This window comes from Chanodichthys erythropterus, chromosome 8 (assembly GCF_024489055.1).
Source record: "Chanodichthys erythropterus isolate Z2021 chromosome 8, ASM2448905v1, whole genome shotgun sequence".
Taxonomy (NCBI): domain Eukaryota; kingdom Metazoa; phylum Chordata; class Actinopteri; order Cypriniformes; family Xenocyprididae; genus Chanodichthys; species Chanodichthys erythropterus.
In genome coordinates, this window is record NC_090228.1 from 23,525,301 (window position 1) to 23,552,671 (window position 27,371).

Genomic DNA, 27,371 nt, shown 5'->3' on the forward strand with positions numbered 1-27,371 from the left:
CCACCCCTGGGAAAACATTGGCTTAATGTAGCAGCATCTTGTATATGTTACACATTACCACGCTTGCTTGTACAGCTTATTTTTAACCACTTCTCTTTTTTTCTGTGCTTCTAATATGTAAAGCTGCTTTGAAACAATTACCAATTGTAAAAAGCGCTATATAAATAAATTTGACTTGACTTGACTTGACACACACACACTCAAACTTTATACAGTCTTCATCTCATGTACATCATTCACATGACTTTTCACAAAAGAACACTTTATTTGAGTGCTGGATAAAAGTTTATTTATGTGTTGTTTGGTTTTATGTGTTGCATTTTATGTATTGTGAAACTTTTTATGCTGCCATTTTGGATCGGACTGCCAGGAAGAAGAGATTTTATATCTCAATGGGACTATCCTGGTAAAATAAAGGATAAATACAATTTCTTATTTTTTTTAATACTACTGTAACTGCAGGTGGGGAAGAAGGAGAACTGAAATGGGGATCTTTTGTAGCAGTTTTAATAAATCAAAATGTGATAGTCCGAAAAGGCATGAGAGAAACAAAATGCAGTGTAACATCTTTGCATAAACAAAGACAATAACTGACAAGAGAAAAAACACAAACACATGCTATATATATATATATATATATATATATATATATATATATATATATATATATATATATATATATATATATATATATATATATATATATATATATATATATATACACACACAGTAGAAACTAACAACTAAACTAGACACAGGTGAACAATGATTTAATAAAGAAACTAATCAGTGACTATGGAAACAAACTGACAGAAAATAAACACAGGGAACAGGAACTCAGAAATGTCTGTAATGGAAAAACTTCACAAACAGTCTCAAAGCAGAACTGACAAATTTGCTGTGACAAATACCTAGTTCTGTCATGAAACTCTAGATGGCACAGGCTGATAGTTCCTTAAATCAATTTGGTAGCGATCACATTGTTATCTACATGGTGCAGCTGATTGGTTGCTGATGCTCTATTGGCCAATGAGCTGCGGCTCAACAGTCAAATACCCGTAGCGTTTGATATTGCAACTAAAAATCAACATCTAAGATAAATGAACACTCTTTTACTCCAAATCTCTGTGCATATTGTGTGTTAATTTATAAATGAGCAATCGTAATGTAAACTAGCATCATGTTTAACAGTCTGTGGAGTGATTTACCAAGAATATAAGCTGTAGCGTTAAAGCAATTGTGTTTATGCAGCAGCAGTCTATGTATGTTTTGCTGTGAGGATATGCCATCTAAGCTACGGTTATCAGAAAAGGTTAAAGCGAAATAAGCTTTCACGCTTTCAACGGGGTTACCACGTTCAGCTGCATAAAGCTTGATTTATACTTTCGCCTGGGTCCGCACCGCAAGCCTCCGCTGACTGACGCCGTTGTTCTATTCATTGAAATGACAGGAGGCGACTTGCAGCAGTGAGAAGAAGTCAGGTAGACATGACAATGTTTATTCTAGTAACTTTTACACTTCACCAAAACCACACTGCAAAAAGAATCGTGTAAATCTCAGTAAACCTTGAGATTATTACTTGTGACATTAGAACAAAATATATGGATATGAGAGCATGTATACAATTATATTAACAATCTCTTAAATATTTTCTAATTTCACTAAACATTTTCATTTAATTTAATGAACATTTTTATTAAACATGGACCTTTATTTTCATTAAAAGGGATTATTTTTGGTATTGTTGGCACATTTTGTAATTGTAAGCAACTAATTGAGATATATATTTCCAAGGACAATGTTTCATTAGCTATGCTTAATGTGTGCAGTTGATTTGAGCAGCACACAGCGTCAGAACATTCTCCTGTCTTTCTTATTGCTCAACAGCTTTTAACTTATCAAAAGAATCATGTCAATGATACATCATATGATTTATTACATTTGTTAAGGTGGTTGCTGGGGTTCTCATCTTTATCAGCTTGCAACATTTATTGTTAATGAGAACACAGTGCTAGAGCTAAGCCATTCGGCATGGTAGCCCAGGCACACATTGTCATAGGCCACTAGAGATAAGCCATTTTAGGCATGGTAACCCAGGCACCCATAGATATTAAAACATGCAGTCTCATGGCTCTGTGAAAAAAAAAAAAAAAAAAGGGTGGGTGGGTGGCTGGGGGTTGTCTTACCTTGTCCTGACTGTGTTTTTTCATATGTGCAGCTATATGCATATGCCTATGCAGCAGCTTATTTTCTCCCTCAGCTTATATTGTCCATTTCTCCACAGGGTGAAAAATTGCTTTACAAATGTATAGCAATAGTCTTTTCAGCATTGCACAACTGTGCTACAAACTCCAAATCTAGTTTGTTAAATCCTGTAAATTATCTGGAAAAGATGTTGTGTGGGGGAGGGCTCTGCACTTTTCTTGTGTCTCCTGCTTTGTTGGGGGGTTATTTCATGTATGTTATATGTGCAGTAGCAGCATGTCTTACATGCTCACAGCCAGAGATGGGCAGTATTTATGATACATGTATTTCAAATACGTATTTCAAATACAAAGTAGTATTTTGTAATTTGTATTTGATAGGGTTGATGAAAATGGCTTCGTATTTTGTATCAAAATACTTTGGTGTTTTGTATTTTTGTATTTTTAAAATACTGTAAAATTGTAACAAAGGGAGACTCAGGCAGAGATCCATCTGCAAGCTTTATTACAAAAGTAAGCGTGGTCGTACAGGCAGGGTCTAAGCAGGGGCAAACAGGAACAGCAAGGGCTAGGCAGAATCGTAGTCAGGGTACAGGCAGTAGATCGAGGCAGGCAGATATCATTCACAGTCCAGGAAACAATAAACAGTCCAGAGGTATGCAGCAAGGAATCATAAACAGGTAACCAAGCAGGATCAAGAACAGATAGGCAGAGAGGATACAGGGAAATGCTCAGAAATGTAACACAAGTGAAAACAAGACTTCGCGATCAGGTGATGAGTGTGTGAGTCTTTTATAGTCCAGGTAATGCATGGCAGCTGGGTGTGGTGATTAGTGTAGTGATTGGTGGAGTGAGTGCAGGTGATTGGCAGAGAGGATTATGGGGAATGTAGTCCAGGAAGTGACAGAAACTGACGGTGATCGTGACAGAAATACTTTGTAAGAAGTCTACATGATGACATCATAAAAATGCGGCCTCTGATTGGTGCTTACTCAGTGGTTTGCCCAGACTTGTTCAGATCAGATGGTGTTCGTTTTTAGTAGCCTAGGCTAAATAGTTTAATTTACATAATTTTCTTTAAAAAAATTATACCGAACTGCAGCCCCCTATATTTATAATTAACAATCAATTGATTAATTAGTTAGAATTTAGTTGCTATGAATACAGGAGCCATCAGTTGTCTTCTTATAAATGACTTGTTTGTCATTGAGCCCGTGTTGCTGATGCAAAGTAGGTCCTTCATTACCAAACATCAAGTAACTAAATTAGGATACAATTATAAGTCATTCGCAAACTTTTAAAAATTAAACTGTTGGTTACTTTAAAACTAACCTTCATCTGGGTGATCACAGGGATATGTGAATATTTGATCTGTTAAATCCAGCCGCTAGAGGTCACTTATTCAGTCCTTCATTTTGTGGAATCATGGGAGGTGTTGTTTTCATGTCTACAGCCAGTGGAAAAGAATCGGGATAGGACTCGGGCAGAAATCATGTTTATGGATGAGATTATTAACGTTACTATAGTATGAAGCAGAGCAGGGTGAGTGATGTTGGAGCTAAACGAGACCGCTGGAGAGATTGATAATGAGAGACGAGCGCGACACGTCTCGAGAGCAGCAGAACTTTTATTATGCCACAGTCGCCACTTCTGCTTTCTTTTGCTCTAGCTTATGTTCGGTAATGCAGCACTGTTTATCATATTAGATACATTTGTTTGTTGAAAGTTGTTATAATGCTACTCTGTGATTTCACTCGGCAGCTGCCATGAGGCACTTGTTGCACACTGCAGTAAACTAGATCAAATAGTCATGGTAAAACATGGTACTCACAGTAAATCAAGAAAACGAGATTTAAACATTGTTTTCTGTTGATGAATGAATCCAAACATTGTTTTCTGTTGATGAATGAATCCAAACAGTTCCTCATCTGTCTAATAAAACCTATAATTTGTTTATTAGACAGATGAAGAATATAATGCGTATTTGGGGTTTCCATGGTTTCTACAAAATAAAACCAGAAATCAAGGGTGATATGATGTGATTGATAGGCGACACATGGGCACGGTCCATGTCCTGGTTAAAATTGCACATTTCTCTGGATTTAAACATTCTTGGAAACAATTGGGATAATGTAAGTACACAAGTCAACAAAATATATAACATTGTTCTAGTGGTTTTTGGATATTTTAATCTAAAAACCCTACATATTTGTGCCTTTAACTGGTTGCATATGTCAGATTTATTGATTGACTCTGGCAGAGAAAAGCTGTTGCTATCAAACATTGTTAACTTAATCAACTGAGTCAGTGAAATGGTGAAGGGATAGAACAAATAGGCCAATCGATGGAAGATTTGCAAAGAAATTTCATGCTCCCTTGTAAAAGTGTTTTTTATTAGTATTTTTAAAATACAGATATACAGTATTTTATTTTGATACATGGTTTGGCTGCTGTATTTTGTAGTTTATTTTGATACAATTAAAATTAAGGTATTTTGTATTTTATTTTAAAATACATTTTGATGTATTTTTGCCTAACCCTGCTCACAGCAATGTCTGTGATTGTATTGGCAGTAGCAAGTCTCGGTACTTACTCTGCAGCAGCAGCAGCAGCAGCGTAGCACATCTATTCCGCCAAGACCAAATACATTAACATTGCCATATTCATTACCATGCAAGTCTCTTTGAGAGTTGTCATGACAGAACTACAGTAAGGTATTTCTAAGATAACATTTTATATGTGTGTATTAGAGCCTATAAATCATAATTTCAGTGCCATCCTCAGGCTAAATTATTATTAGACAATGTAGATCTCTGCCAGAAGTACATCTGCATGTGTTCAGCGATTAAAAATAAGGTAATTTGAAGTTCAAGTTTGATTTGTACATGATCAGGAGAACAAGAGGTTTAGTGAGAGGTTCATTTTATGAGTGAGTGAGTTTTTTTTTTTTTATCCAACCATTTCTATCACTTTGACTCATTGCCGGCATCACACTGACAGGGTAATGGGCCATTAGAGGCACTGCCTCCTCTTTGACTTTTTGCCTATATCTAACTGTTTCTCCTTTACATTGACTACACACTTACACTTACATTTTTATTTTTATTTTTGGGCAGTTCCCAGACAGAGGTTAAAGCTGAGTCCTAGACTAAAATAGGCCTTTCAGGTTAAATTAACCAGATTAAAATAAATATGCTTCTCTGTCATGGTTTTAGATATTTAGATATTTCCTGGAGGTAGACTAGAGCTACTCCAGGGCTAAATTGCTTGAATTAAACCTACCAGGAGTCAATATACAGTCATGTGAAAAAGTTAGGACACCCCATTGAATTTCATGGTTTTCTGTATCAGGGCATAATAAAAAAATCATCTGGTCCTTGGCAGGCCTTAAAATTTGGAAAATAAAACCTCAGATGAACAACACATGACATATCAAACTGTGTCATTATTTATTTAGCAAAAAAAAAAAAAAAAAGCCAAATTGGAAAAGCCAAGGGTGACAAACTTAGGACACCATTACTGTTAACATAGGAATTAAGAGGTTAAGTAATGTTCAGGCACTGCTAATCAAATGTCTTTGATTAACTGATCACCAGCAAGTGTGATCACCTCTATAAAAGCTGAAGTTTTGGCAGTTTGAGCGTCTGGAGCCTTCAGATGTGTGTTAACACAATGCCAAGGAGGAAAGACATATGACAATGATATGGCAATGATCTTAGAGAAGCAATTGTTGCTGCAGTCAATCTGAGAAGGGTTACAAGGTCATTTCCAAACAATTTCAAATTCATCATCATTCTACATTGAGGAAAATTAGTGGAAGTGGAAGACATTCAAAACAGACACAAATCTTTCCATAAGTGGACGTCCCAGCAAATTCACCCCAAGATCAGACAGTGGACTGCTCAGAGAAATTGCAGACAACTACACCTCAGACTCTACAGGCCTCTACAGGCTTAGGTTTGCCAAGTTGCATCTGAACAAACCATAAGACTTCTAGAACAGTGGTTCTCAACTCCAGTCCTCGGCACCCACTGCTCTGCACATTTTGTATGTCTCTCTTATCTGACACACTCAATTCAGTTCATGCAGACTCTCCTAATGAGCTGATGATCTAAATCAGGTGTGTTAAATAAGGGATACATACAAAATGTGCAGAGCAGTGGGTCCCGAGGACTGGAGTTGAGAAACACTGTTCTAGAACAATGTCCTTTGGACAGATGAGACCAAAGTGGAAATGTCTGGCCATAATGCATAGTGCCACGTTTGGTGAAAACAAAGAGAGCATATCAGCACAAACACCTCATACCAAAGGTCAAGCCTGCTGGTGAAGGGGTGATGATTTTGGGCTTGTTTTGTAGCCATGGGCCCTGGGCACCTCACAGCCAATGAGTCGACCATGAACTCCTCTGTATACTCTGTATATTTTCTAGAGTGAAATGCGAGGCCATCTGTCCAGCAGCTAAGGCTTAGCCAAGATTGGGTCATGCAACTGGACAATTATCCTAAGAGCACAAGCAAATCTACAACAGAATGGCTGAAAAAAATAAAAAATAAATAAAGGTGTTGCAATGGCCCAGTCGAAGTCCAGACCTCATCCTGACTGAAATGTTGTGGCGTGAACTGTGCATTAACAAATGCCCACAAACCTCAATAAACTGAAGCAACGTTGTAAAGAAGAGTGGGCCAGAATTCCTCCAGAATGATGTGAGAGACTGATAAAGTCATACAGAAAATGATTACTTCAAGTTATTGCTGCTAAAAGTGGATCTACAGGCAATTAATCATAGGGTGTCCTAACTTTGTCACCCATGGTTTTTCCATCTTGGATTTATTTTTGTTAAATAAATTATGACATGTTGACATGACATTTGTTATTGTTCATCTGAGGTTTTATTTTCCAAATTTTAAGAACAGCCAAGCACAAGATATTTTTTTTATTATGTCCTGATATGGAAAACCATGGAATTCAATAGGGTGTCCTAACTTTTTCACATGACTGTATACAATATATATCTCAGTATATCAATATAATGTGTATTCTGCTTTGAAACATAATATTTAAGCCTCAATTTAGTCCTGAAATTGTCATCATGGTCATCATCTGGTATTTTCTCCAAAGATTGCTGGCTCTCCATTACTCCTGTCAGTAATTCATCCAACATCCTTAAACCTCTCTCTTCAGGTGTCAACAGCAGTTTTTTGAGGTTTATTTTTATATTCTTCCACAAGACCTGTATTAAATAACTATAGTAATGTCAACCCACAGATTTCACAAACAGTAAGGTAATAAAGCTGATGACTCTTACCTGAAGTTGTAGTATTGTACTTGTAGATGTGTTCATTTGCATTAAATTAATTACAAATAGATTTCTGGGCATTCTTTTTCTTTTCTTTTTTTGCTATTTGCTTTAAAGGAGTTTTTTCTTGTTTAGTAAAGATTTTTTGATTGCAGTCTTTTTTGCTGCCTTTGTTTTCCTTGGATTTGCTTCTCAGTTCCATATAATTTTAAGCTTTTCTTGGTTCATGCCATGTTTTATTGGCAACCTTGATCGTGCTAATTCGGATTAGCATAGTTGGTTTATTTTAGTTCAAGACTTCATAGCCTAGGTGTTCGTAATCTGTACTTAATCTGTGTTTCAGAAAGCTATTTTTTTTAACCATGATCCACTATTCTAGATTAAGGCTTATACGTGTCTTAATTTAAACAATGTACGGGAAACCGCCCATTTATGTATAATGCACTATAAATGTATTTATAATGTATGTTATAATGCATTGTCTTTTCATAAATAATTGTGATCAATGCAGGGGCGTCGGACTGGGGGGGTAAAGGGTACCGAGTACCCAGGGCCCGAGGCAGGGGGGGGCCCTTAGAAGTCAGTTTTCTATACATACATATACATGCACTAACATTTGTATAGCATTTATTTACAAATAAAAAAGTTGCTGTGCAAAACTAAACTTGTAGTTAGGCACTGGTTTGGTATAAAAAAAAGTCATTTTCATGCTGTGCAGGGCCCCACCACCCCTCTCGAATCAATGTAAATGGTACGACCCGCAGGTCAGGTGCTTCTACGGACCTGCGGTGATTCGTGAATCAGTTAATGAGACAGGAGCTGGAGTTAACCGTGATATGAACTAGGAAGACAGGGGAAGAGTCATGTCTTTCCTTAAGAAAGGAAAATCAGGGGCTCAAAAACGAAAAGAAAAGAAGATTAAAGAGAGAAAGGCAAATGAGGGCAAGCAGTTGCTCACTCAGGTTTTTGAAAAGAAAGGTGAGCTACAAATGCATCATCGAGCATTGACATTGTTTTAACATAAATATCTACTCCAGGTAGAATAGCATACATTTATGTTCGTACTCTATTCGAATAATATACCAATACTTTATAGTATCACACCCTACATAGCGAGCAAACAATATTTCTGAGTAAATAACGGAGTGAGAAGCAGACGGAGGCGGAGCCTGCGCAGCTTGTCTCCTTTTCTGCTGCAGTTCTCCCCAGAGTCAGAACTTTACATGAAAACACTGTATATTTCCCTCCATTATCAAAATCTAACACCCGCGAAAACACAGATCGTTAGCGCCTATTTTACCGCATTGTTATGCAAATTAGCCCGCACACGCTCTTACATTAAGTACAGGATTGTTCTCAGTTTAATGCACATCTTAATGAATGAAAATGACTTATTTTAAAACGTAATTCAAAGACTGAATGTCTAGTTTGGCGGTTAGTGTACCCTGATATTTTAGCAAGTTAGTAGTACTTATAGCAAGTTATTTTAGCAAGTTAGTAGTACTTTTGACAATGAAACAAAAATATATTAATCAGAGTGTGGCTTATTTTGTTTACATTTTAAGCGTTTTTATGATAAAAATGCAATACCCCACCCATTGGTATCACTATGGTATTTGGTACAGGGGCCCAGCAAGACGGTTTGTACCCAGGGCCCAAAATTTGGTGCTACGCCCCTGGATCAATGTTAAAATGCATTTTAATATTTGCATATTTCCTTGTTACATCTGAAATTGGTTGTTTGTCATGTAATATACTTTCTAAAGGTTTATTATAATAGTGGTTACAATTATTGATGAGACCATACAATGCATTATTATTACAAGGCATAATTAAAATATTTAAAATATTTGTATAGTGCATTGTATATAAAGGTTTTAAGAAAAGTGTTACCATATTTTCTTTGCACTAGGTGCAAATAGTGTTAAATGTAATTTAAGTGTAAAGATGTGTGATTACCTCAGTGAATTGTAGTATATTATAAAACAATATGCAATAATAACAACATATTTAATATACTGTATATGTTTTTATTTATTAAAATCATAAATGGATGCTGCCTTATTGGAACATTACTTGTCCCTGTTCCTAATGCACCTCCCCAACACCTACCCCTAACCCTACACCAAACGCAATTTCAATTATAGGCCTATTAAATACCCATTCAACACTGTGTTTGGAAAAACTCATCACCACGCCACTGCTCCTGTTATCTGATGGGTTTCTTTTGTAATTTTGTCTGGGTCAGTCAGAAAATGGTGTGCGGAATTAGTGTAAATAGGCTCTGCCACAAGGCGGGCTATTTGCACCAAGTATAAATAGACATTCTGCATTAAAATTTATTTCATACAGCTTTTTCATTCTCTCCTATCTAATACCACTGGAAATGGAAAACTCATGTAACTCAAACCACATCCAGTAATTTTGTGGTAACTACACACAGTTGGACCTCACCATATCCTTGAAGGCATTCTCCAAGGCACCAATCACAAGGCTTTCATGATGGATCTTCTTCTCCACAAAGAACCGTGTAGGAGGGGTGCAGGGGGAGCCAGGTGCACCAGTGGCCCCACGTAGGGATGCAGCCCGGGTGAGGGCCCGATGTGTGCATGGGGATGGGTGGTGACTGGGTTCATCACCCAATACAGTTGGGGGAAGAGACGTCGGGTTAGACAGAACCTCCAGTACACCTTGGAGCTGCTCCACAATGTGTTGGTGCAGAAGTCTAGAAGCCACCACTGCTGCTCCTGAACCAGCATGACCATCAAACAGTGCCCAGTAATGGAAGATCAGCCCTTCTGAGTCTTGTGGACAAATACAAGCCTACATAAAACAACACAGCAAACAACAGCTGCTTAGTAATTTCCTTGTATATTAAAGCAATAAGCCCAATAAGGCATGGTTAACAGTGATTCTAGAACAGCTAAGGGGGCATTGTTAGGCACAACATGGAGCAATGCCTAAAACCCCCTTTGCTATTCAAAAGTAACTGTAAACCATGGTTTCACAGGGTTTACTGATTTTACCAAATGGTAAAAACATATACTTTGCAAGGTTTCATAAAATAAAAAGCAACAAAAACATAATAATTTATTGATGTAATAAGGCTATGTCGCTCAGCCTTACATTTCAAGGACCGGATCTTTCCATTTTATAAAAGCATGAACTTTCTGCAGGGGGGTGGATGCGTCCTATGCGAAAGTGTCCCAGGACTTTAATATGAACTTTAATCACTTTAAAACATGCAGACAAAAATGGTAAAAACTGTTCTAGGAATGACAACAACAGCACTACAGTACCCTATGCCCTCCTCATCATTATGACTTTGCATTGCGGATCTATTTCAAAAATGTCAAAAAATGGCTTTTCAACACAGTCCATGATTGAATTCGACCGATTCGACTCTGGCTTTGGAATTTTAGAATGATCATAACATCATTTCAGATGCGATGAGTCTGAAGATTATTCCAGTTATGAATTAATTATTCTGTCACAGACTTTTTTTAATGCACGTTTTATTCCTAATAAATAGAAGTTTCTTCTCTAAATATGTTTCCATCACGTTTTATGTGCCTTTTATTTCGTTGAATAAAAAGTATCCACCCCAGTGAGTGTACGAGTGCAGTATCTTAAAATGTAAAATTCTGTACTACTTACATTACTGCATGCATAAGTTTCAGAAACCCACTATGACAGAAAAGCAAATACCAGTCAAATACAACAGATCATCGCTAAGACATGGCATGGACCATTTTATGGACCATTTATTCAGCATCTTAATGATTTTAGTAGGCCTACATTTCAGATAGGCTATAGCAAGTTGACAACATTATTTCTATTATACTTTATTTTTCTGAACATATGTGCAGAGGTTCTGTCTCGCGCACTGATGCGTGTGCGAGCCTTTGAAAGTATTTGGCTGCAAAAAGACGCGTTCGGCGTGTGCACTGCACGTTGTTTTTAAGCATTCAATTCACTCTCACATGGGCTGTTGTACAGTACACACACTGTCCTGACGGTGACTCCTGCATGCAGACGGTGAGTGCTGACGTCTGTGAACCCTCCTGATAACGGAAATTACGCAATGCAGACGGTGCGCAGATAACCGAAGTACACTTTGGGGTTAAGTCCGTAATAGCGGGCCCTCAATCCGCCAGGGCCCATATGCATGTGCATACCCTGCATCCCCAGCATCCCCAGACGCTATGCCACTGGTTCCCTTAAATTCGATAAGGAAATTAGTGCAGTCATTGGATCTAGTTTCTTCTATCTTCGCTCTCTATCAAAAATCAATTCTTGTCTCCCCAAGCGTTCTTTGGAGACTGCTATCCATGCTTTTATTACCTCGTGTCTGGACTATCGCAATTCCCTTTTTTTTGGTATATCAAAGTCCCAAACAGCATGCTTACATGTTGTTCAAAATGGGACGACTTATTTAGTGATGGCCGATATCAAAACACTGCTTCATGAAGCATCGGACCACAGATGAATCAGTGTGTCGAATCATGATTCAGATCGCGTGTCAAACTGCCAACAGCTGAAATCACGTGACTTTGGCGCTCCGAACAGCAGATTCGACACACTGATTCATCTGTGCTCCGATGCTTCCTGAAGCATTGTTTTGAAATCGGCCATCACAAAATAAGTCGTTATTTAGTTTTTTTTGGCGCTCCAAAAATATTCTCGTCACTTTATAATATTAATATTGAACCACTGTACTCACATGAACTGATTTAAATATGTTTTTAGTACCTTTATGGATCTTGAGAGAGGAAGTGTCCATTGCTCCCTATGGAGGCCTCACGAAGCTATCGGATTTCAACTAAAATATCTTAATTTGTGTTCTGAAGATTAACAAAGGTCTTACGGGTGTGGAATGGCATGAGGGTAAGTAATAAATGACAGAATTTTCATTTTTGGATGAACTAACCCTTTAAGCATTTCCGAGTTTGTGACGGTAGGAAAAAATGTCAGAGGCAATGGATGAAGAATCAGCCCTAGTGAAAAAAACAAAAACAAAATGTATTTAAAATGTATTTATTTCATACTAACTACAAACCCATTAATATATTTACTGACATGTTGCTTAAAACTTACTAACATAAATATTCTAATTAAACTTTATTTGGATTTCTTCTTTATTGCACAATGCATATTTCTTAATATTAAGTCTAAAATGTGTTTAATATCACTAAGGATAGTATGATAACTGTATAATTTGAATGGAATATATTTAAAGTGTACCTGAAGTATACTTGCAATAGTTCCACTTTAGCACAATCAAATATACAAATCAGTATATCTTTAGTTGGACCCCAACCAAAAAATACTTGTTCCAATTTAGCAGACTTTAAATATACCAATTTAGTATACTAAAAGTACAATTGCAGGGTATTTATATTAAGTACGTAAATATGTAAATGCATTTGTAGTATACTTAGCATAAAATAAATTCAAATACATTATATTTTAAATATTTCAAATACATTTTAGTATATTTATTTTTCACTAGGGAACCTCTAGAATATTCAAAACTATGGCATGAACATCGGACAATGAAATCCTCAATGTGTCATCAAGGTTGCAAAAAACTTGACTAAAAAGTTTTATGGTAATGAAAAGGTACATGAACAGCAGCAAACCCTAGTGAAAAATAAATATACTAAAATGTATTTGAAATACATTTATTTCATACTAAGTATACTACAAATACATTTACATATTATGTACTATACATGTATATACAAATACCTTGCAATTGTACTTTTGGTATACTAAACTGGTTTACTTAAAGTCTGCTAAATTGGAACAACTAATTTTGTACTTAATGCACTTTAATTTTGCGGAAGTAGTGCCGAGGTCGAACTAAAGACATACTTAAGTATATTTGATTGTGCTAAAGTGGAACTACTGCAAGTATACTTAAGGCACACTTTGCATTAAAAGACATATTTTATATAAGGATCACTGACATTAAAATACATTTTTAAACTTAATATTAAGATATGTGCATTGTGCACAAGTAGTACTCAAAATAGAGTTTAATTATAATTTTTATTTCAGTAAGTCTCAAGTGATATGTCAGTAAATATGTTTACTATAGATATGGATTTAAACTATGCTTAGTATGAAATAAATGTATTTTAAATATATTACTTTTTTACTAGGGACATCCTTTGTCTGATTCACTCTCTTGAACTATCGTGAAACTGGTAACTGCCGTTTAACGGTGGGTCTCATCTCGCATCACAGAATTCATCATCAGCCAGACGTGTTCAGTAAACTGTTTCATCATCATGCCTGTTTCTTGCCAGCTTTAGGAGGCTAGCCTGATAGATATCCTTGGTGTTTATTTGTGGATGTATTGTTGGATGGATTTTCTACCCTGATTTTAACCCTTAAATCTTTGCATATAAAACAAGTATATTAAAGTATTCAGGGGTGCCGCTAGCAATTTTCTCTATGAAAGATAATGAAGTCGGGCCCCCTGCCGCACGCATTCCGCAACAAACATACAAGACAACCAAAATCTTTGTCTACATTTACTAATACTGACCTATTATTTTTGCTATTGGTTTTGACCACTAGGTATCAGTATTTAGTCAGAGACCTACCATGGTTGTAGCTAGCAGATGAATTATTATTAAAATGTAAATGTATTTACACAAATACAGTACAGTAATCAGATATTCATAGAAAATGCAACATTCTTAAACAATGGTTAAACATACATTATATTAAACATGAACAAAGTGCAATAAGCATTACACTGCAACAGTGACTTTTAATAATCAATTAGACACTAGAGACAACTAGAGGCCTAACATTACAGCAAAGGAAGCTCTCTCTCTCTCTCCATTTCTCTTTTCATTTTTGACGACCTTTGTCGAACTCGAAGACATCTCTAATTTGACAGTGTACCATCTGATCTCACTCAGTGACTCTAGGCCAGTGTTTCCCAACAACACTATAAAAATATAACAAAACTGCACAAACATGCATTGCTTCAAACAGCATATAAAACTATTATATTAAAAGTAGTACTCACATTTAATGCTTAACTTGAGCTTGAGTCAAATAAGAACACAGTAAGGTATGATGTTAGTGATAAAACGAAAAATGTACATATCAGTGCTTTAAATTTACACCTCGTATTTATTAAACACTGTCATCGAAGTTGGTATTGTGGCTTTATATAGCTATTATATAACAGACTTGCACATGTCATATAATATTAACATTTTATGAAAATCAATCTCAAATTGTGTTACAAGGTTTTTGACCAGATATTTTGTCTCTCACTGAAACAGTCGCATCTGAGGTAGTAAGTGCATCGCATTATGTTTTCATCATCGTACAGTATATCAACTAGTTTATTGTAGCTATATGGGCGCTCAGTCTTGTTGAAATCTCATGACTAAAATCTCATATGATGAAATGCTATATGCACAGGACATTTAAAACAGTGCTTTAACTAGACTACAAAGACATACAAAATACAAAAAATGTTAGCCTTAGCCTTAGCCTAGTTAAGTTGAGTAAAGAAAACACTGTACTTACGTAAACATCAGTTTTTTTATTTACCCTCGAACTGCAAAGAAGCAGAGATGTCCGACTCCAAACTATGCATGCGTGGGCAGGCGTGGTGGAGTTTTTTGAGATTTGACTGACAGTTTGAGGAGCCAATGGAGTTACAAGGTTTAGTCACAACCTATTTTAAATGCTTTTTATTGGTTAAATATTTGTAAAACCCACATTTAATTCCCAATCATACTAATATGATTTGCTGCTCAAGAAACATTTATTATTATTATCTGTGTTGAAAACAGTTGTTTAAAATTATTGTGGATACCATCATACATTTAATTTTTCTGGATTGTTTGATGAATAGAAAGTTCAAAAAGTTTAAAATGATGCCTACAACAACAACACAAAGTCAAGTCGCAGCAGATCTTCATGAGCCAAGTCAAGTCACAGATCCCAAGCCAGCCAGCCACGTCGCACTCAGGTTCGTCTGTTGCAACACGCTCAAATTCTCCGGTTGCAACGCACTCAAGTTCGAGTCTGCCGGTTGATACGCCCTCAAGTTCGAGTCCACGGGTTGCAACGCACTCAAGCTCTATGGATGCAATGGACGAGATGGCCGTTTTGCCAGTGCCCACGGGCAAGATGGCCACCCCTTCAGTGTCTGGGAAAAAAGGGGTCATTCCAGCCATTGAGTCCACTCCAGAGCCCAAACTGCTCGCACTGCCTGCGGTGCTCAAGCGTCTTGCTCTGCCGGCGCCACCCGAGCTCCTTGCTCTGCCAGAGCCGCCAAAGCACCTCGCTCTGCCAGCACCACCCGAGCTCCTTACCCTGCCAGCGCCACCCAAACGCCTTGCTCTGCCGGCGCCACCCGAGCTCCTTGCCCTGCCAGCACCACCCAAACGCCTTGCTCTGTCGGCGCCACCCGAGCTCCTTGCCCATGAACCCGCCAAGGCCTCAATTGATTTCCCCGAGAACTTTTTTTTTTGGGGGGGGGGGGGGGGGGGTTGGGAAGTATACCAGGGGGGGGGAGCTTGTGGGTGGGGACTCTGCCCGGCCACTGCAGTCATCGGCCTTTGAACTATTATGGCAATTTATGAGCCCTAACCTGCCGTGGTTACCCAAGCCACCTGACCTGCCGTGGTTGCCCAAGCCACTTAACCTGCCGTGGTTACCCAAGCCACCTGACCTACCATGGCTACCCAAGCCTCCTGACCCGCTGTGGCTTCCTGACACTCCGGACTCGCCATGGCTGCCCGTAGCACCTGACCCACCATGGCTGCCCTGGAACCTGCATTGGAGACCCCGTTCCTTTCTGCCGTTAGATCTCCAATGCACCCACCCGCACCTTCCGGGAGGGGGGCGTTATGTCATGTTCACCGTCTGCTCCTGTCAGTTCCTGGACTACACTTCCCACAATCCTCCCTGCCAGTCACATGTTTACTCCACACCAATCACCTGTTGCCACATACAGCCTAGCACACTACACTAATCACCACACCCAGCTGCAGCTCATTACCAGGACTATAAAGGACTTTTCTACACACACCATCTCACCGCAAAGTCTTGTTAACATTGTTACAATTCCGAGCGTTTACTATCCTGTCTGCCTGTCTGTTACCTGTTACTGACCCGTTGCTGCCTGTCCTGACCTTGTCTGCTGTTCTGTGAATCATATCTGCCTGCCTCGATCTACTGCCTGTACCCTGACTACGACTCTGCCTGTCCCTTGCTGTTCCTGTTTGCTCCTGATTGACCCTGCCTGTACAACCACGCTCACTTTTACTAAAAGCTCGCAATTGGATCCCTGCCTGAGTCCCCCTTCGTTACAACACTATACTTCTATTTACTTCTATAATTCAAATCATGTACAGTGCTTAGCGTAAATGAGTACACCCCCTTTGAAAAGTAACATTTTTAACAATATCTCAATGAACACAAAAACAATTTACAAAATGTTGACAAGACTAAGTTTAATATAACATCTGTTTAACTTATAACATGAAAGTAAGGTTAATAATATAACATTGATTACACATTTTTCAGTTGTACTCAAATAAGGGTGATGCAAAAATGAGTACACCCCGCAACAAAAACTACTATTTTGCTACTATTTTCCATTCTTCAATTATGACCTCTTTTAGAGACTGGATGCTAGATGGAGAGTGATGCTCAACTTGTCTCTTCAGAACTCCCCATTAGGTGTTAAATTGGGTTCAGATCAGGAACCACTGAATCACTTTCACCCTGTTCTTCTTCAGAAATCCAACAGTTGCCTTTTGTGTTTAGGATCATTGTCATGTTGGAAAAGTGCACGACGACCAAGGGCACGGAGTGATGGTAGCATCTTCTCTTTCACTATAGAGCCGTACATCTGTGAATTCATGATGCCATCAATGAATTGCAGCTCTCCGACACCAGCAGCACTCATGCAGCCCCACATAAGGACACTGCCACCACCATGTTTCACTGTACGCACCATGCATTTTTCTTTGTATTCCTCACCTTTGCGACGCCATAGTTTTGAAGCCATCAGTTCCAAAAACATTTATCTTGGTCTCATCACTCCAGAGTATAGACTCCCAGTAGTCTTCATCTTTGTCAGCATGGGCCCTGGCAAACTCTAGACGGGCTTTTTTGTGCCTGGGCTTTAGGAAAGGCTTCTTTCATGGACGGCACCCATGCATGCCATTCCTCTGCAGTGTACACTGTATTGTGTCACAGGAAATAGTCACCCCAGTTTGGCTTTCTACTTCTTTAGATAACTGCAGTGAACTTGCATGCCGATTTTCTTCAACCCTTCTCAGAAGACGTTCCTGTTGAGGTGTTAACTTCCGTGGACAACCTGGACGTCTCTGTGAGATGGTTGCAGTTCCGTCTTTTTAAAATTTTTGTACCACTTTTACTACAGTATTCTGACTGATAAGTAAAGCTTTGCTGATCTTCTTGTAGCCTTCACCTTTCCGGTGTAAAGAAATTTATTTATTTCCCAGGCCTTGTGACATTTCTCTTCCATGTGGTTTCAGTAGGAAAGGTGTCATTTAAGCGGCCCCTAAGTAAGTTAATATTTAACAATTTTTACAACGTAAGTAATTCAATCAAAAACCTACTTTAGCTTGATAATATTTTCTTAGAGCTGCTGTAAAGCCAAAACAATCTCTGTCAATTAATTTTTCTATTATCACTGTGAAATCTGTATAGTGAAAAGTGCTATATAAATGAAGATGACTTTACTTGACTTGACTGACCCGACTGGGCACATAAGGACCATCCTTGGTTAGACAGCCACTCTCTCTTGCTTTGCTAAGACGGTGAATGGCACACAGATAGTGTGATCATATATTATAAATCTACACAAAGGGTGTGAGGAAAAGACATTAGCATAGCTACTTCAGGAATTTTTAACGTATATAAAGCAAATATTAAATCACAGATGTATGATTTTCCCCAATCCTGTTAATAATAATAAAAATGTCTTGAAAAAACATTGTTCAATAGATATTCAGTGTACCAGGTACAGGAAAGAATCACTTACATAATTTTCCCACATTCCCATGTCAACACTATTGGGAAGGGATGACCTTCTTCTACTTGTAGCCGTCTTTCTGGGTGTCAAGGGTCCTATAGGTTTCTTCTTAACCAGTACAACCTCACAGCATGCCTGGTCCTCATTCAGAGCACTCTTACCTGCATTTATTACCCTGAAACACAAACACCAAAAGAGATAGCATGACATTAAAGCATTTTCATTTTAATGTTTAATAGGGTAAAGTTAAAAAATAGACAATGATACAGTCATTGAAAAAACACCAACAAATATGTCATACTAAATGACTATCCAAGGCAATATTTTACTTGTGAATATTTTACTGGTTTGACTGGTAACAATTCACTGGTATTCATCAGGTAAGCGATGTACTCCAACAGAATAAAGAGGGTCACACAGTGGAGAAGTGTCAGTTTCATGTTTGTTTCTGTTGCGTTTTGGTTTGATTTTTCACTTCCGAGGACAAACACTTGGAGATTATTATGTAAAACAAAACAATATCTTATAAGTTTTCAAAAATCTTTTAGGTGTGTACCCAGCTTTAGGTTAATCAACTCCGAGTAGGATGACTCTGAGTTAAGCGTGTGCACCACGACTATGAAAAGCCATGATCAATGGAGCTCCGAAATTACGATTCACCATGGCAACAGCACTGACAAAAAGACATCCGCATACTTATGAGTCAATATGCAAGTTTAATTCTTAATCACTGTTATAACATCAGAAGTGAAAACTGGCAGAATGGTAAGTAGGCTACATGACTTTACAAACATTTGACATATTAAATAAATATCATTCAGTGTCTATTTCAATGTGCAGCAGCTTTTTCCACATAGTCCGATGCTTATTTATTTATTTTTTTTACATAATTAAATGTTCTATGATCCAACCTGTTACATTTCTTAATTAGGGTAATGAAATTAACATTTGACTTCTACTCAGTCAGCAGCAAGAAGGGAAAGGCTCGCAAAATGGGGTGAGGACCTGCACCACAACCACTGACAGATGAAGAGATGGCCACAATACCAGGTATTGGAAGAATATTAAATCCAACAGGAAATAGAATAACTGTTACTTTTGCATTTGTAGGAAATAATGACTGCCAAATAACTTGTGAAAAATTTGTGTTTATTTATCAGCTGTGGTGGTGGTTACAGCATACACTGTATATCTCAGACTACTCTTCCATCTGGCATCCTTCCGTACCATAATCCGTTTCATTTACGGAAGGTGCGATGATGGGAATATGCGTGTCAATGCATCCAACCACAACGAAATCCAAAAGTAAATTCTAATTATTAGTTTACTTTCAGAGGTTGCAGCAAGATGTTCTCAATTGAACATCATTTATTAGCCCCATTTACACTGATTTCTAGACCACTGACCTGCAGTCCTGTGAAACTCCTTTTAGATGGTGTTTCATAATGAAAATATGCACAATAAATAAACGTACCTGCACTGCAAAAAATGCTTTTCTTTCTTAGTATTTTTGTCTTCTTGTTTCCAGTCAAAATATCTAAAAATTCTTAAAATCAAGATGCATTTTCTACATAGGAAAAAAGACACAAAAGTATGTAGTCTTATTTAAACTAATTTTACAAATTGAAGTGCATTTTTAAACTTTGTTTCCATTTGCATTAAGATTATTTTTCTTACCCCACTGGGAGATAATTTTACTTGTTTTAAGTAAAATGCACTTAATAAAAAAAAAATAAAAAAATGAAGAACATATAAACTCCACTTCTTCAACCAGGAAACTTCTTGCTGTGAGGCAACAGTGCAAATTACTGTGTCAGTCACAAGTTTAACTGTGCCTGGCTACATCTCAGTATATTGTAATAATGTCCATAATATTTAAGAAAGCTGCAGTCCCACACAACAAAAATCATATAGACATGTTGTCTCAAGAGACATCAGGATTTAATGAGCTTTATGCTTGCTATAAGCAAATATATCTGGCAACAGAGTCAGATAACTAAAAGTTTATTTTAAAATGATGTGTCACTTCATTTAGACATGCAAAAGGGGTACGAAATCATGTTATTTTAAGTTTGTTTTAGTTTATTTTCATAACCATTGTTTTTCCTTGATTAAAGCATTCAATCTCACTAAATTAAAATACATTTCCCTGAAGCAATGTTTGCTTCACAAGTAAATATTTCTTCATACATTCATATAAATATACATAGTAAAAAAAAAAAAAAAAATCGGTAACACTTCACAATAATGTGTTGGTGTATGACATGTACATTAGGGAATTGGGGTGGTTAGGTGAAACCATAGGTAGGGAGGCCCTATTTAAAAAAATATTATCTGCTTAGAGCCCCGGGCACTTTCTGCGCCCGGACGCGTCTTGCGCGCAGTCGCATCCGCACAGCTTTCAAAATATACTAACCACAGATGCGCACGGATGACCGAGTTCGACACATGCGCAGTACAATTTTTTATATACTCATTACCAGACATCGTGTCATCAACGGGACATTCGCTGGGCAGGATCGGAGAACAAAAATAGTGCTTCCACCATTGCAACATAGTTCAGAAGATACACCAAGAGAACATGAATCAAAAACGATGCTTCAAAAAAGAATGCTTCTGAGTTTAATCATCTTGTTTTTGAATTGCTCTTTACACACTCTTCTTCAATGACTGCACATTGTGCACAGTACTGTGCATATTGCCACCTAGTGGATTCTTCTGTCCTGCTTGCGCATGTGCTGTTGCATGCGGCAGGCTAGAAGGATTGCAGCTGCAGTGATCGTGGAGGCAAAAACATCAGTATTGGTGGAGATTGGAGAAGGATTTTGGTCTGACTCAAAGAGGTTCTGGCGAGCCATCAGTCAGTCAGTTTAGGTGGGGGAAGCATGGGCTGGTCCAGGCTTTTGTAAGTTAGGACAGGGACCTGCTGACCTTCCTATAGTTTGAAAGTGGAAGGGTTGGAGGACTCAGGAGTAGGGCTGCTTACATATAGGAACAATCATAATCATGATTCAATATTGTAATCACAATTATTTAACACAACCAGGAGTTGGAGATATAACCAAATTTTTTTTTTTTTTTTTTCTTCATAATAACAAATGAAGACTTCAGATGCAAAAGCCTCTAAGTGCCGTCTGCAGTTTTCTTCTAAAATGAGCATTTTTATCAAGCTTGTATGTTTAGGTTCAGTAATTTCACTTTAATGGCAATTAATTGGTCATTTTCATTGCCATTAATGTGAAATAACTGAACATAAACAAATAAGCTTGATAAAAATGCTCATTTTAGAAGAAAATTTCAGATGGCACTTAGAGGCTTTTGCATATGAAGTCTTCAAATATATACAGTGGTGTGAAAAAGTGTTGGCCCCCTTACTGATTTTTTTTATTTTTTTTGCATGTTTGTCACACTTTAATGTTTCAGATCATCAAACAAATTTAAATATTAACACAAGATAACACAAATAAACACAACATGCAGTTTTTAAATGAAGGTTTTTATTATGAAGGGAAAAAAATCCAAACCCACATGGCCCTGTGTGAAAAATCCTCAAAAGCTACACATCATTTTGAGATCCAAAAGGAATTCAGGAACAAATGAGAAAGAAAGTAATTGAGATCCATCAGTCTGGAAAAGGTTATAAAGCCATTTCTAAAGCTTTGGAACTCCAACGAATCACAATGAGAGCCATTATCCACAAATGGTGAAAACATGGAACAGTGGTGAACCTTCCCAGGAGTGGCCGGCCGACCAAAATTACCCCAAGAGCGCAGCGACAATTAATCCAAGAGGTCACAAAAGACCCCACAACAACATCCAAAGAACTGCAGGCCTCACTTGCCTCAGTTAAGGTCAGTGTTCATGACTCCACCATAAGGAAGAGACTGGGCAAAAATAGCCTGCATGGCAGAGTTCCAAGATGAAAACCGCTGCTGAGCAGAAAGAACATAAAGGCTCATCTCAGTTTTGCCAGAAAACATCTTGATGATTCCCAAGACTTTTGGGAAAAAAATACTGTGGACTGACGAGACAAAAGTTGAACTTTTTGGAAGGTGTGTGTCCCATAAAATCTGACGTAAAAGTAACACAGCATTTCAGAAAATGACAAGAATTTAGTATTAAATCAAAGTGAGTGAATGTTGATGGATTTTTCATCACAGACTCTGATACTATATATAATCTGATATAATCTTATAATTCTTGTATATAGATGCTTTGTCTTTGACATGCATCATTTGATGTTGTTTTGTTTTCTAATAATAATCATTGTATATCTCATTACAGCTATTACTAATAATTCATATTTATAAAGCAATATAAAGTAGTAAAGTACCAATTTACTCTTTTGTTAAGCATGAAATGTTTATTGTCAAACTTTTACTGAAATGTAACAACATTAATCTGAATTACTTTCCTTTTAAGCTGACGTCACCAATAGGCTACACAGGCTTAATGTTAACCAATGACCAATTAGCCATTTAGCTATTGTGTTATGCTAATTTGTAGGCAATGCTTATCTAAAATCTTGCAGAAATTTAAAGCGAGTTGTGCATGCTGGTATGTCAATGTAATAATTAGCTGCAATGGCAGCAAATGAAGGTAGATTTAAAAAAGATAACATCAAGGATAACATCAAGATGCTGTTGACCATGCTCCAGACTAAAAGCCCCCTCACGAGTGATTGCTAACTGTGCTTCAGGATGAGAGTAGTCCTTCACAATCCAATACAAATTCTAATTCTGACTCCAATCTGTAACAGATTTTGTTTTTGTTGCTGAATATCCTTTTTGGAAATCTGACACATTGTGGAAATAAAATGGGTTGTTCTAACAGTGTCTGAGACTATGAGTCTTATCATTGGTCGTTGATCTCACTGACCATTTGTTCTGAACAGTCTCATAGAAGTGCATAATATTTACATGAATGTTAGACATACTCAAGAAAATTAAAACCTCCTTCACATTAGAATTTTTAACATGAGCGTAGGCTGCCATATATAGCATTTTTAATGTTTTTTTTTTTCTTTTTAGATGAAACCCTGCAGTTGTCCATGCTAATTGTAACAGTTCGTATGTACTGGAAGAAGGAGTCAGGAACCGGCGTACATTCAAACCATAACTTTAATATAAAATAAACAAAGAACAAAACAAAAGTAATGCTGGCAGACCCTCAAGGACGTCTGTCGGCCACATGAACATAATAAAACATAAAGTAAAGTCCAGGCCTGGTCCTGTCTCGTCTTTCACTGTCGTCGCTCCCCTTTTATGCTTCCGGAGCTCTTCCGTAAAATCATACCAACAGTAAAATATGGTGGTGGTAGTGTGATGGTCTGGGGCTGTTTTGCTGCTTTGGGACCTGGAAGACTTGCTGTAATAAATGGAACCATGAATTCTGCTGTCTACCAAAAAATCCTGAAGGACAATGTCCGGCCATCTGTTTGTGACCTCAAGCTGAAGCGAACTTGGGTTCTGCAGCAGAACAATGATCCAAAACACACCAGTAAGTCCACCTCTGAATGGCTGAAGAAAAACAAAATTAAGATTTTGGAGTGGCCTAGTCAAAGTCCTGACCTCAATCCTATTGAGATGCTGTGGCATGACCTTAAAAAGGTGGTTCATGCTCGAAAACCCTCCAATGTGGCTGAATTACAACAATTCTGCAAAGATAAGTAGGACAAAATTCCTCCACAGTGCTGTAACAGACTCATTGCAAGTTATTGCAAACGCTTGATTGCAGTTGTAGCTGCTAAGGGTGGCCCAACCAGTTATTAGGTTTAGGGGGCAAGCACTTTTTCACACGGGCCATGTGGGTTTTGATTTTGTTTTCCCTTCATAATAAAAACCTTTATTCAAAAACTGCATGTTGCGTTTACTTGTGTTATCTTTGATTAATATTTAAATTTGTCTGATGGTCTGAAACATTAAGTGTGACAAACATGCAAAAAAATAAAAAAATCTGGATGGGGCCAACACTTTTTCACACCACGGTATATTAGTGGTTAAACGGATCGTTGTTGATCTGTGATCCGTACGGACCAAGCCCCATGGTTCAGCACGCTTGTGATTCGCAGATCAATTGCAAGTTTAACCGCAATAGAGTGAAAGCTTATCATTTGCAAGTGTTTTGTCTTGCTAATTCACACATTAAATAGATATAAAACCATTCCAGTGCTAGAAGAGGCAAAAGAGGATTTCAGTATCATGCGCCACGCTGTTATTGGTGTACACAGACGCAGATACATACAAGGTTCGCGCGCACACACACACACAGAGAGAGAGAGAGAGAGAGAGAGAGAGAGAGAGAGAGAGAGAGAGAGAGAGAGAGAGAGAGAGAGAGAGAGAGAGAGAGAGAGAGAGAGAGAGAGAGAGAGAGAGAGAGAGAGAGAGAGAGAGAGAGAGAGACGCGTTTCAGATAGCTTGCGAATTCCAAATTGATTTCTCTTTCACGTTCTCAATGCACTTGGATGGACACACGCATTATGTCAGTCAAAATACCTCTCTCGGCAAGTATTCTTGTTTGTTTGTATATTAAGTTTTTTTACGCCATGTTAGCATTATGGCTATTTACATGGCAAAAAAGTTCAGTATCATCCATAAAATTTAAATTCTATAAAACATTTCAAATTAACATAAGATAGAAAATCTAAAATACATTCAGGTGGTACATTTTCAAATATTCGCAAGTATTCTCGTAAACACATTCGGTTAAATCTTAATTGAACGAGGTGAGAATTCAGATGTGTGTGTGACAGCAACCTATAAATACCTGCTGTTGTCGGTCATGTAAATCAAACAAAATGCAGCTTTAATCTATATTTAATTTATACAGTGAACAGTGTCATTTTACATTTAATTATTACATTTCTGTAATAATTAATACTACAATTAGACCTTATATTTTATTTTTAACTTTATGTTGTATTTATCTATGCTTCTAATTGGTGTACAGTATTTGTTCTTAAGTATATTTGCTGGAAATAAGGTTACTATATCAACATTTTAAATACCAGTGAAATTTCATAATTCTCTATACCAATTTTGATATCTCAACAGAAACTATTTCTAATACTAACATTTATTAAAGACAAGTGAACAGTCAGTATACAATAAAAACAAAGAACATTACAAACGATAGAATTACAACAGAAAAAATATAAATAAACAAATGAAATAAAGAAAGCTTTAACAACGAGCACACCTGGGCCCTTAAGAATGCAGCCAGAAAAATGGAGCGCAGCTGGAAGAAAACAAACCTTTTTTCTAGTGGTGGGCATAAATTAATTTTTTTAATCTAGATTGATCTCACTGTAATCTTGGAATTAATCTAGATTAATCTAGATTAAAATGTCTCATTTGAATTCTGCAAGACATTCAGAATGTGTGTGCTACCCAAATAATGACTAAAAGTAATCCGCCATTTTGTCCGACAAAGCAGTCAGGAGTTAGAAAATTAACCTCGGTGGAGTTAAACTTGAAAAATTGTGTATATTGACATCTTTCCGTGTTTGAAACAACATTGATTCTCATGTTCATTCATGTTTATTTGATGCTATAAATGGACTAGTAGGAAGAGATGATCGGTTTACGAGCCTCTTGAGCTGAGACGCTACAGCAATCTGTCACAACCATGGTAACGAGACATTAAAGAGCAACAAGGGTCAATTCGGCTAGGTATACATCCGCGCTAAAATATCAAGGTGAAAGTCATCATAGCTTGCGTAGTATAGACCCAGCTCCCAACCCAACTTTGAGAATAGATTAACAGCGATATTTTTTTTTAGCGCCCAATAAGTGTCTCAAGTTAACGCAGCACGTTAATGCCGATAACGGCCCACCACTACTTTTTTCACATTTTGTGGAAAGAAAGCATTTTACAGAAAGGCCTTAAAAACTGCTAGATCTGCTTATCTTTGAAAACAAACACAACCCTAGGTATGTATTTTTATACAGTTGCTAAATTAACAAGAAATAAAGCTTCAACTTCTGACGTCATCAAACAGCACAGAAGTAGTGACTTTATGAACTTCTTTACTTGCAAGATTGATAATATTAAAGAGAAAATTATAACCATGCAACCATCTACTACAGTACAGTGTATTGTAATGTCCCTGAGGAAAAAATCCATTTATTCATTGCTATAGGAGCAGAAGAATTGTCTAAACTCGTTAAATCATCAAAATCAACAAGATGTATGTTAGACCCTATACCGACTAAGCTATTGAAAGAAATGCTTCCAGAGGTCATAGATCCTCTTCTTAATATCATTAATTCATCTTTGTACCTAGGATACGTATCAAAAACTTTTAAGCTGGCTATTATTAAACCTCTCATAAAAAAATAAATAAATAAATAAATAAAAAAAACTTGATCCTAGAAATTAGTCAATCTGCTTTTGTCAAAAAACAAAAGTTGGAGTTATCCGCTTTTGCTAAAAAAAAAAAAAAAAAAAAAACTTTTAATATATAAAAACACATACTATCAATGAACTTTTAATTTTGTAAGCTACCTGTATTTTTTTTAACTGCATTTTGTTAGATATTACTTGAAATGCACAATAAAAAAAAAACATGATTTATGAGAAATAATAAAAAGGTAGTAATCTGTTTTTACAAATGAATTTTTCAAATGGTATCTGCAACGATTTCCCGTGAGGATTTAGACCGTACCATAGTACTGAGAGTGTTTTTATTAGAGTTGACTGACAGATGATTTGCTCTTATCATCCGATCATTGTATCTCTCTATTCGTGTTACTGGATCTTAGTACTGCATTTGACTATCGACCACAACATTCTTTTGAATAGACTCGAAAATTATGTTGG

General features: G+C 37.2%; 1 protein-coding gene across 1 annotated transcript in view; it reads right to left on the minus strand.

Annotated features, from left to right (window-relative positions):
* Positions 1-27,371, minus strand: part of LOC137024622 (protein phosphatase 1H-like) — a 178,058-nt gene that overhangs the window by 93,501 nt on the left and 57,186 nt on the right. Inside the window, exons 2-3 of the mRNA XM_067392374.1 lie at positions 18,561-18,726; positions 9,956-10,324 (exon numbers count right to left, since the gene is read on the minus strand). Coding sequence (XP_067248475.1) covers positions 9,956-10,324; positions 18,561-18,726 — 535 coding nt within the window. The remainder of the gene's footprint in view (positions 1-9,955; positions 10,325-18,560; positions 18,727-27,371) is intronic.